This window comes from Fringilla coelebs, assembly GCF_963513975.1.
Source record: "Fringilla coelebs genome assembly, chromosome: 19".
NCBI lineage: Eukaryota > Metazoa > Chordata > Aves > Passeriformes > Fringillidae > Fringilla > Fringilla coelebs.
Window position 1 is genome coordinate 3,612,791 of NC_140045.1, and position 17,008 is coordinate 3,629,798.

Consider the following 17,008-nt stretch of genomic DNA (forward strand, 5'->3'; position numbering starts at 1 on the left):
TGACATTTGCTCAAAAAAGCCTGAATTTTGCAGTCAGGGAATGGGAACATGTGCACAGAGGGGCTGTATGTGTCTGCTTGCAGGGTGATTATATCTGACTGAAGAGCCAAGCCCTCCCATCTTTCATTAGACACATTGCCTAATTAGACATGTTGCCCCTCAATATTAATGCTAAAAAGAAAAGGAGAAAATTACCTTTCCTCCAGTTCTATTTTAAAGGGTTTCAAGAGTGGAATAAAGGAATGATCAAGATACATGGTGACAGATTTTGCTTTAGGTTACTTTTAGCACTTCACTAGACCCACTAACCTACTTAAGTATCTGCGCTGTTCTTATCTGGTATAAAAGCCTTGCTTTGTAACTTTTAAAATGAAATATTTTAGAGGTATTTTTAGAGATAACTTTATCTTAAATCCTCTCAAATTGATTTCACAGTGGACTTGCAGGTGATTTTGTTAAAAGAAAGCACAAAAGAAGCCAGTACAGCCTGTGGATAGGTTAGGTATTTCTGCAGTTCAGAAGGTTTTAGGAATAAGATTTCTTTTTAAAAAAGAGGGATTGTTGAGCTTATTGAACCTGCAAATGCTTTTGTGTCATGACTGAGCTTATTTATGGATTTAGTTTTCACGTAGCATGTTTATAAATATCTCCAGACCTCATGTAAGACAAAGCAGAGTGTTTCCAAAGCTGGACTGCCCAGGCTCCTTTCAGCAATTCCCAGAACTGTGAGTAGATGTGGTTTGCACAGCCTGAGACAGCTCATCTGACTCTTAGTGCCTGCTTCCCCATGGCAGAAAATAATCATCCCATGGGGTTAAGGCTTTGTGAGCTATTTTTGGGTTTGAACCTTGCACATTCAACTACCTGTAGGACTAGACAATATTGTTATAGCTCGATACATTTCCTGGAATTAATCTTTTCTCTTGAATGGAAATATTTGGAAGTAACTTGAGTGACACACATGGAAAAACTTCCACTTGCTTGAAGAAACAGAGAGGATCAGAACTATGAGGTGGGGGCTGTTTTTAGTGGCTTACACTGCCCCAAGATGCTCTCCCTGCCAACATGAGAGGAGTCTGCTGCCAGCCTCTTGCCTGTCTGTGGCTGCATTTGTCTCTAACAGCCACAATCCCTGCAACAGGTTAAAATGGGATAAATTGCTCCTCTTAAACCTCCTCATAAGCCCTGACATGTGGAATTCTGTACAGCTTGGAACATTCATCCCTGGATATTTGGATAAGTCATGATGGCCAGAGAGAACTGGCTAATTATGCCAAATTTTCAAGGCTTATCAGACAATGTTCCAGGGCTTTTGGAGAGCCAGGAAAGCTTCTCTGCTTGCCATGGCTGCATGGCTGGAAGCTGCATCACAGAGCATCTGTTACTTCTTTCAAAGTATTAAGCAGAGGTTGTGGTGCAAGCTGGGTGTTACCTGGGCAGACCAAGGGCTGATTTCACAGGGCAATCACCTGCCAGTGCCTCACTGCTGATCACCAGTGGCTGAGGGTGAGTTCACAGCAGCAGGGCTGAGTCAGCCCCTGGCATCCCAGCAGTGGCACCCTGCCCTCAGCACCACCACCATAATTCAATATAGGAGATTTTACAGCTCACCTTTTGCAGATGACAAAATAATTACTTCAAATTGACACTGGGTCACAGGGAATAAGAAAGATTGGAGAAGGTTTGATATTCCTTTAGTGGCTAAATAATGTGGCTGCTTTAAAACAGTGCTGTAAGTCCACTCTTGAAATACTTACTTGTGCAGAGATTCTTCCTCAAAACACCTCATTTGTCTGAGCTCTGGGACAATGCACATGGTGTCAAGTTGAATCAGACCCTATCTGCAGACAGAGGTTGTGGCCCAGCAGTAAATTAAGTTCTTGATGCATGTCACTCAGAGGAGGCTGTTTCCAACTGTCTTCTTCTGTAAGGTCTTCTAGGAACCTGTTCTGTATCAGCCAAGGAAATCTAAAGATGAGATTCTACAGTTGCTTCATTTACAACACAAGAAAGTTGCACAGAGCAGTTGCACAAGGGAACTTGTGGTTTTTCAGGAAACCTCCTTCATTTCAGTTGGAATATTTAGCATGTACCTCTCAGAGCACTTGACAAAGCCAATTGTCCAAGAGTCTAGAAAAGAAGTTGTATTATTGATAGTGTCCTATGGATAAATAAGTGGAAATCATGGAAGAATAAAGGAAATATTCTTCAGACAGAGATTTTTTTTTTTTTTTGGCCCAAGATTTTGAAGGCCGATTTTTTACTTCAAGTAGCAATCTCATTGATTTTGAATCAAGACAAGTCAGGGAATGGATTTTAAGCTTAAGACACATCACTGTGGTTGAAGAGTGAAGCTGGGCTCTGTCCTTTGTGCTGTGCTCCTAAAATGCTGTGCAGCACCTGCCACTAGATTCTGGGCTGTGAGACATATCCTGCAGCAGAGAACAGGGGTGACATGAGCTGGACAAGGAGCTGGGCTGGCACATGGGTGTCACTTCCAACCTTTTGCCCAGGCACCAGGACATGGTTTTTCACAACAGATTTAACCCTCTCAGAAAGTGGATTTACAGCCCCTGTCTAGTAATAAAACACAACACATCTATTTATTCCACGTTCAGTGCCTGTCTCTAAAATCTCCACTTTCTTCTTCTGCTAAAGTCACATTAGGATAGGGCTGTCCTGCAGGACATGATGAGAAAATAACATGGCTACAGAACTGCATGGAATATCTGTGCATCAGTTACTAATCTGTTCTGGATGGATGGACTTAGAAGTTATCTTAGTGACTAACCACTGGAAAATCCTGTGATATGGAAGCTCATGCATTTTTTTTGTAGCCACAGCTGCAGTCATTTCCCTTCAGAGACACATCATTTCCCCAAGACACATCCTGTCTCAGAGGGCCACAGTGTCTCTGCTCCAAGCTGCTGTCCCCTTTCGCAGTAGCCAGCACATGGGTGGAGATTTCCTTCCTAGTTTCTTCTCCTGAAAAGCTTCATCTCCAGCTCCAGCTTGAGAAATGGATTGATTCTTGACCTCTTGCATAAACATTGTCTCTGCATGCCAAAGGGAGCCTTAGTGAGAACCAGAGCCCCTGTCTAGACATGTTTCTTCATCCCAGAGCTCTGATAGGTTTGTCCTCCTCTGCTGGGTTAACTCTCTTTGTCTCCGAGCAGCAGCAGAGACAGAGTAAAACCAGATATTTAAGCATGTGCATCTCAATGCTTTAATGTAGGTTGTTCCATTCAGCAGCAACACAAATAATCCTCCAGTCTGACAATTTTCATCATCTGCAAAGGTAAAAAAAGGAATCTTGTACAAGGTGAAATTTTCTGTTCCTTATCTTGATTCCTGAAATGCAGAAGTGTTTTATTCATGACTGCAGTAAGGTTTGCTCCTTTAGCACAGAAGAGCAGCAGGAAGGTAACAGAAAGCCTCAGGGAGGACAGAATTCCATTCAGGAACAGGACAAAAATGTGATGGATCTGCAATGAATTCAGGAAGCACTTCAGCTACAGTAAGAAGTTATGATTGACTTAGGGAAGATTTAGAAGAAAAACCTGTGCCAAAGAGGCAGACAAGGAGAACAATGTCCTTTGCAAGCAAAGGTGTGGATGAATGCTTTGAAAGGGTATGAATTAACCAGGCAAATTAACAAAGAGGCAGAGAAAACTGCTGGTAGAAACATTCATCATTCTTCACAATTTCATTTTTCTAATTTTTTTTTGGCTAGATTAACAGAGCTTCACCAAAAAAAAAAAAATACTGATGTGATAAGAAAGGGAATAGACTTTCATAAATATTTCAAATGTATCTCTTTCTAGATGAAATAAAACCTGATCAATTAAAATTGTTTGGGGTTGCCTAGATGTAATCTGTTATAGTACTTTATTTCTCAGAACTACACCATTAGGTGGCAAAATAGGCATTTAGCATTATCAGTTGCACATACAATGGAAATACATCATAGAGAAAGAAGAAATGAAGGTGTAGTTCTCTACTGATCAACTCATCTTTGACTCCATGATCTCCAGGAATGGTGTCTATAATGTCAACCATGTCAGGCTCTGGGAAATTTAGTAAATGATGGCTAGTAGATGAAAATAAAATCCAGATATTTAATTTTTTTTTAGTGTCTCAGGAAAATAGTTTTAACCCTTTAATTAATTCACAAAATCATCATAATAGGGGCAGAGCTCTCTTGCTTTCTTGATACCTTCACAGAAACTGGGGGAGAATGTGATATAATACCAGCCAGCTCTCATTACTGCTGAAAGAATGTGCTGTGATTAAACCTATATGCAGAAATAAATGGAATGTAATTCTTAAATGTTGATTTGCTTTGAACACATTCCACATGCTGAGGAATGAGTTTCCAGTACACTCTTCCATTTCTAAAGATGGGGGGGACCTTACCTCTAAAAATTAACTACAACCATCTTCTGAAAATGAACACTACTTGGTTAAAGATGTTAGTACACATTTCCTGGTGTCCATCACCACTAAATCCTTTGAGAACTACCTGGAAAAGCAAAACCTTCTCCTTCTTCCTCTTGGTAAATTCAAGAAATCGAGGCCCTTTTTTGTGCAGCCATGGAACAGAAGAAATTTTTTGTATTTCTAAATGCTTCTTCAAAATTTCACTCATATGACACCAATACCACTGATATGATATAATGATATGATATAATGATATGATATAATGATACCAATTATTTTATCATTTTCTCCTTGTGGATTCCTCACCCTGTTGGTGCCCCAGAGATACCTGACCTTGCCCCTTCCCTACACATTTCCTCCACTCCTTTAGAGGGTGGCTCAGCTGTGAAGCTCTGCCTGAAGAAGGCTGGATTGAACTCCCAAGTCCAGCAGCAAGGCTGTCATCCAGAATGATCTGCAGGGTGATGCAAGGCACTCCCATCCCTGCGGATCCCTGCGAGCTACCTCATCTCGAAAGGATGTGTTGTTCAGTGATACCAGCCTGCTCTGGAGCACGGGGCTCTTGTCAGCAGCCCTGATGATATTTGCTTGTCTCTCACAGGATCAGCCCTGCACAGAGTGAAATGGAGCTGCACAAAGACACGATTTGCCGCAAACTCTTGGCTTCTGAAACCGAAAGCAGGATCAGCAAGACATCAATTCTGTCAATCTGAGAATATTTTGAGAACTTGGGGGATAGTGCTGGCTCAAGAATCTCTGGATAATAACATTCCAGTGGGATTCTTTGGTTGGGAAAGCAGCACTTTCAACCACCAGGGACTGCCAGCATCTTTGGTCCCCTACACCGCTGCAGTTGCTGGTGCTCTGCCAGGCTTCCCTTCATCTGCTGCCTGCACATCTTGAAGGTGCTCAGCTTAAATCCTGCCTGGCAGTTCTGCTCAGTGAAGGGAACAGTGAGTGAAAATCCTCATTTCCCAACAGAACTGGGAGCTAGGACAGGACTCAAACAGCTGTGGGACAGCCAAGGCACAGCCCGTGTGCCCCTGGGACAGAGAGAAGGGAGGGAGCAGCAGTTGGCACCTGGTGCCTCTGTGTGTCCGAGGGCAGCCTGGTCCAGGTCGTTCTCCCCACCTTGGGGACAAGGGGACCTGATCCTGGCCTAACTGGGACCCAGCCCTGCCAGGCTGATGGGAGCTGCAGCCCCTCTTCTCTTAAATACCCACCTGCTGTACAGGACTGTCCCATGTGTCACTGATGTATTTGGGATGGATTTGTTAAAGTGCTCAAGTCATGTTGGTTGTTTAAAAATTAAGTAAATAAAATCAAATAGGGCACATATTAAAGAAAAATGCACAGCAGTAGCAGCCATCCTGCAGACAGCACATTTTATATGCTGACCCAAATGCACAGACTGTCAGTTAATGCTCTAATACTTGCAATATATCACAGTGCTTTCACTGAAAGGTGAGCAGCGTGTCCAAAAACCTTAGAAAAATTTATAGTTCAGCAAGTTCCTTTCTGAAAAGCAGTTTGAAACCAAGTATGCTTCATGACCTTTAAAAAACACTTTTAATGAAAGCATTAAAATGTTCATATAACTACTGAACAATGAAATACTGTATTTAATCCCAAAGGGTTTTTTTAAATATTGGCATTTCAATTAATGTCTGACACACTAGTTATCCATTAGAAAAAGATCATGTAAAAAGAATTCTGTGTTTAATACAACATCAGGCACTTTTGTCAAATTATATCAGAATTATTGAATGTTGGGTCCAAAGTGCACTGCAAGACCCCAGAAATGAATAATGTCATGTTAGGAAAAATCTAGAAATATGTTAAGTATGTGAAAAGTAGTTTTATATTTTTCTTTTTCTGTTCAGCGGCCAGGTAATGTTGCAATATTTGCAAACCATCAGCCATTTGCTTTATATACTTGGTTTGAGAAAAGAATATGTGAATTTGTAACAGATTGAAACTTTAATAGTATGACCTTCAATTACAAATGCTGATATTTCTTTTATTTTTTTTTTTTTTAATGCAAGAATCAGGACACCTGGAATGTCTTTGGGGTGTGTGTGAATTTACATAACCATTACAAAGTAACTTCTTAACTGTTTCAGTGCAATGTAAAGCCATAAAATCCAGAGGTATTTTGTGTTTTGCAGTAAATGCTGCTTAGAATTTAATTCTTTCAGATTCTCTTCTTTTGAGCCAGTGGTGAAGCACTGAACCAATGCTTTCTCTTGTGCTCTGCCTGTGCTGTGAGGAGGTTGGTGTCTAACATTTGCTAGTTTTGTGACAAACAGCTGATGGCAGAGGGGACAGACACAGCCCTGGCCAAGGAAAGGATCCCAGGATTCCTCTGCTCCTGTTGAAGTGACACTGGAACAGCAGAACCACCACTGGAAATCCCCACCTGACACTTAAGGTACTTTGGGAGGAATAGGAAGTGAGTCCCCATGTACAACATAGGAGAGGTCACATTTTATGGAAGGAAAGCTTTGAGAACCACATTGCACTTCCAAGGCCTTCAGTGGAGGAAAAAAAAAAAAATCAGTTGCATGCCCAGGTTTGAATTAACGAGGCCCAAGCTCTGAGCTCTGCCAGGATGGCACCACTCAAGGCATGGTTACAGCTCAGCTCCATGAACTGCAGAGAGAAAACCTCCTGGGCTGTGTAGAAGGCACAGGATGAACCCAGGGAAGCACAGGTCATCTTTTCATCCCGTGCTGGGGATCCATAGCTGGATCCTCATCTCTGACTGCCACATGATAATACTTCACAGGTTACCTCAGCAGGAAGAAGCCAGAGCAGTGACATGACCAAACGAGTTAGGTTGTTAGTAAGAGTAGGTGTGTGATGTTTGAGCTTAAACTTCTAAAGTAACCTTGACTGTGGAAACATTGGTAGCTTTTCTGGGGGTTTTTCCCACCCGTGAGACCCCTCTGGCCCTGCAGAAAGCTGCCCGTGACTTTGATGGAGCTCTCCTCATGGGGAAGTGTGTTGCAGAGCTGGGAAAACTCTGGAAAAGGTCACCTTTCCCACAGGGTGGGAGTTAAATTAGGCAACATGGCAGGGATGCAAGGCTTTTTAGTATTATTATTATTATTATTGTGCGAATGGCAGTTCACAGAAGCCAACTGCTGATTTCTCCATAGTGCAGATAAGAACCAAATCGGTCCAAAGTTTAACAGATTCCAGGGCTGGTCTGTCACACCCTGTCCATGGGGAATACTGTCATGGATCGGCAGCATTCCTGCCTGGGACCACCCACTTCAGCCCGGCTCTGAATTCTCCTGCCGCGTCTTCTCCCATGTGTACCCTCGGTTTTCCTGTCCCAACTCCCCACACAACCTCCCTGCCACCCTCTCCTCCCCACCTCGGCCACTCACCCACATTCTTCCAGATCCCCAGCTCTCCCAGGCCACGGCCATTCTCCACATCCTTCCCGGTCCCTACTCCCCCTCATACACGGCCATTCCGCACTACCCGCATTATTCCCCATCTCCGGTTCTCCTCAGGACCCGGCCATTCCCCCCATCCTTCCTAGGGCACGGCCAATTCCCCCATCCTTTCCGATCCCCAGCCCTCGCAGGACACGGCCATTCCTCCCGGCCCGGAGCTCCCGGCCCGCCGCCGCCACCTGACGCCGTTCCCCCCCCAGGCTGACCCGAGGCGGGGCGCGGGGGGCGGGCAGGGCCTCCCCGGGGCAGGAGGGAGGGACGGAGGGAGAGGAGAGGAACCGAGCTCGCCGCCAGCCCGTCTGTCCGTGCGGCTCCGTCCCGGCTTTGTTGTGCTCGGGCCCGGGGGCGGGGAAGCGGAGGGAAGCGGGGAAGGCTCCGCTCCTCCTCCGCGGCCCCGGCCCCGCTCATGGCGACGCTGGGCACATCCGGGCCTCTCCTCCTTCTCCTCCTCCTTCGGCGGCCGCCGCTGCCCTGAGCGCCCGGCCCGGCTCCATTCGCGCCTCCCCCGAGCCCTTGGCGGAGCAGCGGCGGGGGAGCCCCGGCCGGGGCCATGTCCAACCCGGGGGCCCGGCGGAACGGGCCCGTCAAGCTGCGGCTGACAGGTGAGGCTGGGCCGGGGGCGCGGGGCCAGCCCGGGCGGGGGGCGGGAGCGGCTCCTCCGGGTGTCGTTGAGGTTGAACCTGGGGCCGGAGCGGCCCCTCGGGCCTCGCAGGGAAGGGGAGGGCGAGGTTTCCCTCCGCTCGGTTCCCCTCGGCCCCGGGCTCGGCGTGTCCGGGCTCCGCCGCCCGCCCAGCCCGGGGCCCGCAGCCGCCTGGGCGAACTTCAGCCACCGCACCCCAACTTCGCCGTTTATTTTCCTTTCGTCTTCTCGGTGTAAACTCGAAAGAAGCTGCCACGCTCTTTGTTTTGATCTCTTTGTTTGTTTATTGTTGTTGTTTTGTTGGGTTTTTAAGCGATTTCCTCAGTTGAGACTGTTGGGCACTGGAGAGGCTCCCGGGGCAGTGGTCGGAGCCCCAAGGCTGGCAGAGCTCGGGGAGCCTTTGGACACCATTCTCAGGGACAGGGAGGGATTTTGGGGTGTCCTGTGCAGGGCCAGGAGCTGCACCCGATCGTCCTGGTGGGTCCCTTCCAACTCAGCATATTCTGTGTTTCTATGATTGTTCACAGTTCTTGGGTGAAGTGCCTTGTCCTGCCCTCCTCCAGACCACTTGACCTCTGGTATTTTAAAATAGCATAAAAACGGTTCACCTGCATGCTGGGAAGAAAAATAATCTGGTCTTAAGTACTTAAAATTATGCCCTTTTCCATATAAAATCCCAGATAAACAGATTTAGAGGAAAAAAATACTGGAAATTCTGCTGGAGCTTTAAAAAAAAAATTCAGGACACTTGGATCTAGCTCTTTTCTTGAAAGTATTGTTAAGTTCTCCAGCCCATAAATGATACTGTGTGTCCTGAAGCATCAGTACACGAAGGTAAGCAATTAGAAAAGTATAGCTTTTCACTGTAAATATCTATCTTTATATAGTGTACCTAAGCAGCTTGCAAAAGAAATATTTTTTAAAATATTAAAAAAGTTGTTATATTTACTTTAGGTGCGTGAGAAATATCTCCAGTTTAATGCCTAATGAAGAGAGGTGTTTTCATACTAATTTTTCCAAGTATGTTATTTTCACATGAAAAGTAAAATGTGTCTGCTTATGTTTTACTTTGGAATTACTCAGACTAGATTTGTAATCTAGTTTTCATGGAGGTTTGTGAGTGTCTCTATATTACACTTAGAAATAAAACTCCTAAAATGAGTGTAGCTGGGGCTGCTGCATGGAACAGTGCTGCCTTGTTTTTACCGAGTGTTTTGTAGCTTTCTCCTCAGGTTATTGCTGTGTTGATGCAGTGCTTTAATACTTTCTTTCCCTGAGCAGTGAGTGCTCAGACTTGCTTATCTTTGAAACATTACAAATGGTCTGTAGCCTTATTTAAAAGCATGAAAAATACTGTCTAGGGAGTTGTCTTTCTCACCTCTGTGTTCTGTGTTCGAATTCGTTTCATATTTTATTTTTATTGAGGATTAAGTATATATTGAAACTGTACCTGTGACAATCTGAGTGTGTTGAGGGGAGTGTGATTGTGACCAGAAGCAGGCTGTGGTTTTACACACTGTGGTCAGCCCTCAAATGCAGCAGGTACAACCCTAAGGAATGTTTTTGGGTGTTTTGGGCATCTTGTATTTTAGGAAGGGAATGTGCAGAGCATGGGATGAAGGCAAAATTGTCTTTTTAGGACTGTTCCAGGGTTAGCAGCTCTGGCAGGCACTGAGGACCAGTTCTGTTATTGGAAGCTTATAGGAAACATTGGCCTGTGTCTACAGCTGAACAGCTTGAGGTATTTTCTGCTTTAGCTAATGGGGAGCTGTTTCACTAAGGTCATTTGTTGTAAGGAAGCTTTACATGTTTAAGGAAAACAATGAATTTTATTAATTCAGCTGACATGTTGTCAGTTCTTGCCTAGGAATAGTTTTTAAGTGTTCTGTGTGGTTTTGATTACCCTTTTTGATTGGAAAAGCAGTTTGAGGGCTCTTGAGTTCTAAAACTGTTTGGAATTAAAAGAATCTGTATATCCAGTGTTTTTAAAAGTTTATTCTCAAACTGACAAATGCTATTTAATCTTAATTTTCTTTGGCTCTGTGAAACTAGCAGTCTTCTGTTTTGGCTTGAATGTTTATGGGATTAATTCTGCAATCATTGTTCAACACTTATCTTTTCTGTTCAGTATCTCTAAATTAGATGGTATAGATTAAAAAATGGATTTCAAGAACTGGATTCAATTAGCAGTTTTTCAGGACATAAACATTAAAGGTTTAGATGGAAAACATTGTTTTGACTGACTGGATAAATGACAGGGTAATGTTTGATGTGAGTCCAAGAACTGATCTGGAGCTAGTGCCCAACTTCTCAGTCCATCTTGAGGAGCCAAATAAAATATTTAACCTAGGCCTCGTTTTGCAAAAAAGGTTGACTCTTTGTTGAGACCTTAAGAAAGTTCTGAGAAATGTTTGGCATACCTTTACACTAAGTGTTTAACAGTTTATTTAGGTCTGGGTTCCACAACAGAGACAAACCACAGCGGTGGCATACTTCTAGTAAGTTTTTATTTAGTTTACAGTGCATCTGTGTTATACATTTCTTACAAAAGGTTATTCTTTTGCAAAGGTTTGGCTGTTGCAAAAGTGTTTAGTGATACATATGTTGATACAGTTCACATAATCTTGGGCTAAAAAAAAAATCTCTGGATAATTGTTAAAATCTGAGTGTCATGGCTTCTGATGATACTTCTAGCAGGAGGTCTAAATACTTGTTTCTGATTAAAATATAGGCAGTGTAATTTAAATTAGCTAAAGTCTAGAATTGCACTAGTCTTCTGCAAAATTTATCCTAGCAGCTTGTAATAACAATGTCCAAGGAAATGTAAGGAAAACTTCTTTGTCTCTCACGTATTTACGACCATTTGATCTGGTTTTATCCTAAGTACATTCGAATTCTACAAAAGCGGCAAGTGCAGTCATCCCCTTCCATTTCTAGTGTGATTTTTCTCACTGTTGTGTTGAATATGTGGATTTGTAAATGCACTACACTCTCAGTCAGAACATGCTAGGATTTCTTTCACCCCATTGTTGAATTGGGTTGATCTTTCTTCAGAAAACTGAGAAATAACCATTGTTTTCAGTAAATATTTTATGTCCTAATATGTGAATTTTCTGATGTTAAAATAGCTACACGTGGCTGCTTTCACTTAGGAGATCAGTGACAGCTCTCTGAAGCCCATAAGGTTGTTTTTATCAAGGAGATACTTTCTAAAATCAGTTTGAAGTCCTCAAAACACTGTGAGCATTTGAAAATGTTGAGTAAAGGTTCAGTGTAGAAGTTTATTTAGTTCATGTGTTGCAGGTAGTGTTTGTCTCTGAATTGTTAACAAGTAAAGACACTTCCATAGCCACAAAGCACAGTTACACTGGGCTGGAAAAAGTGGTAATAAATATCCCATGGATAAAACTGGAATGAGCTGGAAGAGTTTTGCTGGTACAGAGTCAGACGTAGGCCTGAAGAGTTGTTGGATTTGTTTTTCCTTCTTCTTACTTCTTCCAGCTTTCCTGCAGGGTTTGCTGATTAGAGAAATAAAAGCACTGAGTGTTGTGTCGTGGAAAATGGATCAGCATCTCATGTGCTGCCCTCTCTCTCCTCTCTCTTGCTGCTTTACTGTCTATTCAGCCCTCACAGTACAAAGGTGGGACTGTGCTGTGAACTTAGACTGTTGAAGGAGAAAGTGCTGCTGTTTTACCAGACCATAGAAACTCTGGTTGTAATGCTAATAATATTTCTTGCAAAACATGCTTTATTTAAAAAAAAAGCCAGAATATTCCTGAGCTTTGTAAAACAATGTGGAATGTTCAAACCTGGTTTTTGCAGTGGATAAATCGAACTGTTAAATTAATCCAGTTGAGACAGTGATTTACCTGAATCCTAGATTTTCCATCAGTGGTGGTGGGAGCAGGAATGAAGTTTATGGATAACAGAGCCTCACTGTGGGAACATTTGATCAATCAATTGATAAAGTAGCTCCCTATATTTGTATGTAGCAAGGCAGTGGTTTTATAGTTGACTGAAATTGTAGTGCCATTTTAGGTCAGTTTAAAATCTGAGTGTTGGGTTTTTTTTTCTCTTTGTAGTCCCTGGCTTCACTTTCTGGGCCCTCCCTTGTGTTGACTCCAGCAACTGTGTAGCTATGGGATGAGCTGAAAGCTAATCCTACCAGGAAAAAAATTGGTTTTTGTATTGAAGAAGAGAGATGCAGAGAAGAAGCTGCAAAGAGGGTAGGGCTGCCTCTTCTACCAGCAGCCTGTAGTTAGATAGGCTTTGGTCAGCAATAAAACAATGGGGTTCCTTCATGTAAGGTATATTTGACTTAAGTACTAGTTTTTGTAAGCCATGTGTCATTAAGAAATCCGAATCAATAAATTACATAGTAGGTGGATTAAGCTGGTGCAGTCATAACAAAGTCAATAGACATGTGTCTAATCAGATGTACAGGGACTGATGCCTGCTTGGCCCTCAATATTTTCATCAAAGTATGAAGTGTGTGTGTGTAAATATATGCTTTCTTCTATATACAGTGTATAGTTATAGATATTTATATACATATAAATCAGTTGTGGATCATACAGATGCCAGAGAATTGTAATAAACAACTGAGCAGCTGTATGGAGCAGTTTCAGCTGTTTGTTTCTATGAATTCAGCGTGTATGACAAAGTTTTATTCATCTGGGTATAAAATTAGATAGCTGTGTTCAAGAGTACATAATGGGGTATCATGGCAAGGAAAACAAAGATCAGAAAGGATTTGGGAGAGGAAATTGTAGTAGGGAAACAGTTACATGGAGGGTTCAGTTAAAAGATTGAAATTCAGTTAAAAACCCCACTATTCACCTGAGGCTGTACAAGCAGGAGAGCATCACATAGAAGCCAGTGGGGGATTTACATGTGTAGGTAACATATGGGGCATATGTGGGAGACATATGGAAAATCTGCAGGCAGTCCTAATGGTAATGTTTAAAAAAATTAAAGCTATTGCTGGGAAAAACAATAAAAGGAATCCTGGGGGTGGAATATTAGCAAGTAATGTTTAGAATTGTAGTTTTCAGTAGTGTTTAAAGAGTTTACACTGTCCTGTAATGTCTGTCTGTGTAGCTGTACAAAGCTGAAAAACTCATCTAGTGGTGACAAATTATGTTCTGTTTTCTTTGTTAATCACACTGAAAAAATCTGATCAGGCCCCAGATGAAAACATTTTGTCTTTGTGTCTGTAAGGTGAATGGGTAGATCCCTGAAAGAAGACAGCTTTTAATGTTTTGTTCTGGTTTATCTCATGGCCTTTGAAGTGCTTCGTTGCTTTGCCATCTTACTTAGAATGACATCTCACCACTGGGCCAGACCTTTCTTGCAGCCTTTAAAAAAGGGTGGATGATTTCTTTGGGTGTCTTCCTTCTCTCCTCACAACAATGACATGAGCTGGCTTCTGACTTGGCTGAGTGGCACGAGTGCATTACTGCACAGGCTGTTATGTGCTTGCTTTAATGTATAAAATGTAAATGCTCATCACACGTGCAGGGCTGAGATCACTCCAGTGACTCCTGAGAGCTGGGGAAGATTCACCTCAGTGAGGGCAGGCAGGGCTTGCAAAAGGAGCTGCTGTGTGTGTCTGCTGTCAGCAAAGCACATTCCTGTTTGGGGAAGAGGATCAGAATCTTGAGGGGCATTTGTCAGTAATATATTCAAGGAAGCAAATTGTTGACTTTTTCTTGCTACTTCATCTTTGAGTACTTCCAATGAAAGAATAGATAAGCTTGCTTGTAACTTTAAAGAAGTTTTTGTCTGTTGATAACAAAGCTCAGGACAAAACTGGCTAAGCATTATCATCTGAGTTTAAAGGGGGAGACTGATACAGGATAGAGAATAGACAAGCTCAAGATCATAAAAAGGGTAAACCAAGTAAATCTGGGATTTAGATCCACTATCTTTTGTTCTGCCCATGAACATTGTTTCTTTTGAGTTTAAATCCTCAGGGAAGATGGTTCTGTTTTGGGCCTTCTGAGACTGTGCAGTTGGGGTGATTTGTGTTCAGTTATTGCTCATATGCCATATTTGTGTTGCACTATCAGCTGTACTTTAGCATCCTGCAGACTCTTGGGAGTTGCTTTTTTCCCACTTCAAAATACTTTTTCTTGCTATTGCTCAGGCAGATCAGACCAGGAGGCTGATATCCCCAGAATTGAGTAACTCATACTGCTTTTGATGAAGTGTTACTCACATTTTCAAACTTCTGAAAGTGAAAGAAAAAGTAGCAGTATGTGAGTTTCTGTGGCTATATCTTGTTGGTAATTTAGTGGAGTGACTCTTGGCCAGTGCATATTTAACCCAAGTTAGGAGGCTTGTTTTCTTGGAGACAGGGAGAGTCACTCCATGGCTGTAGGATTGTCAGTGGAGCAGCTTCAGTGCTTCCTTTCTGTAACCAGTTCATTTGAGTTGTTTCAAATATGCAGAGAATATCCAGGCTATGTCATTTACAGGTCACAGTAAAACTGTGTACCCAGATTGTGCCATTGATGCTTAAATCAGCATGTGTGATGCCATCCTGCCACAAACACTGGAGTGACAATGCCATAGCAAAGCTTTCCAACCCACAGCACCAGTTTTTGGGATGCACATGTCCCTCTGCTCCATCCTGTGCTGTCAGATGGGGTGGGCTGAGGAGCATATCCACATTAAAGTCCATCTCTTGTCATCCCCCTTTTTGACTGTGTGTCGAGAGCTGTGGTGGGTTGATGTGTAAATGAGTGGTGGCTCCAGGCAGGTTCACAGACCAGCAGGCTCTTGGTGGCATTTTCATTCTGCCTTGACCCAGATTTTAACATTACTGATGGAGTTAAATGGAGTAATACCTAATTATATCTGTCATGATGCTTCTATTTAACATGCTAACCATTTGATTTGGAGTTTATATATAGATGCATACATAAATTCAATTATAGATGCAGTTGTGCTTGATTTTAACTGGAGGTGGAATCTGTGTTGGTAATACTTCGAGGCATTTTCTGAGCTTGGGTCAACCTAAAGATTTCTTCCTAACACAGAAAAAGACTGGGCTGTATACTTCTAAAATTATGCATGATAAAGCTCCTGCTTTGTGCATATTGTAGTACATGAGGAAATTAGATGGAGTGTACTTAGTAATTTGTTGTTCATTTTAGTAAAAGGCAGTCTTGTAAATGCAGCTATTTTTAATGCAAAAAATGTAAAATGTACAAAAATTAATTTTATTACTGGTGAGGGAGGAAAGATGTATCTGGGTTAGATGTTTATGGACATGGCTGGTTAAAAAAAAATTAAAATAAAAATCCTTAAGCATGCAAAGGAGCAAAACATGTCTGAATAAAATTCATAGAATTACATTCATGCTTAACTGCCTGGGATTAGAAATTCATGGCATTTATTGTACCAAGCATTTAGGTATCCTTATGGCCAATAGTCCTTCAATTTGACTCTTAACAGAAAATGTTCACCTTGTTCTGAAATTATTTATTTATAATATCTATAAATATTTATTTCCAGAGAAGTTCTTCCCATTATTTTCCCTGGTGGATTATAAAATAGTTTATAGCTCTGTATAGAAGACTATGTGCAGGACTAGATGAGTAATAGAATTGTGCTTAGTTGTGGTAATATTTAGGTGTCCTCTTTTGTGTTTAGCAGCAGAGTAAGTTTTTCTGTCTTAATTTATAAAGGGTGGCATCAGGCATGATATAAGAAACTTCAAAGAATAGAGCTGGTGTAGGTGGTGTCATTCAGAGGCAAAAGGGGACATTTGCAGAGGTGACACAAGACAGAGTGGGGTACAGTTGTTCAAGAGGTGACACAGGGATGTGGAGGAACTGTAAGTTTCCCAGGTTTTGTGTCACTTTTTAGTGGAAGCAGAAGACAAATGTGGGTTCCTGTGCTTGGGCTAAAATATAAAGAAATGTACATGTCATGTTGGTGAGTCCAGCACTGAGCCAGGCTGGAATGATTCAATGATTGCACTGCCAGTGTGGAAATCTGAAGATACTGAGCATTTCTCTTCACCCTGGTAATACCAATACATGTATTTTTAAGGACACAAAATACCCATTGCTAAGTACTTCATTGAAATAGATGTGAAGCACCTCATCCTCACGTCTTCTGGAGAGCACTTGCTCAGCAGTACTAATTAAAAATGACTGCCTTCTTTAAGGCTGAGTGCACAGTGTATGACACATAAATTGCCCACACTTAAGGAAGGGCATAATGCATGATAAAGCAGAAATTTTCTAGGGCTTTTATTTAGAGAATTGTAGTAGAAAGTTCAAAAATGTTTTATACCGATCTTGAGGAAGGTTCTTGTTAATTGAAGCTTATGAAGAATGATAAAAAAATTTTGTGCCCTCTTTCATAATTTCCAGTGGGTTGTATATGTGGCATTTCTAAATGTCTAACTAGTAATTCTGGATGCTTGGTGAAGTACAGGGTTCTGGTG

At 42.2% G+C, this 17,008-nt stretch overlaps 1 protein-coding gene across 1 annotated transcript in view; it reads left to right on the forward strand.

The window, feature by feature from the left end:
* Positions 1-8,183: 8,183 nt before the first annotated feature.
* The window catches only part of SMURF2 (SMAD specific E3 ubiquitin protein ligase 2), a 56,827-nt gene continuing 48,002 nt past the window's right edge, over positions 8,184-17,008 (forward strand). The window contains exon 1 of the mRNA XM_084218806.1: positions 8,184-8,509. Within this exon, the coding sequence (XP_084074932.1) occupies positions 8,458-8,509 (52 nt within the window). The 5' untranslated portion in view covers positions 8,184-8,457. The remainder of the gene's footprint in view (positions 8,510-17,008) is intronic.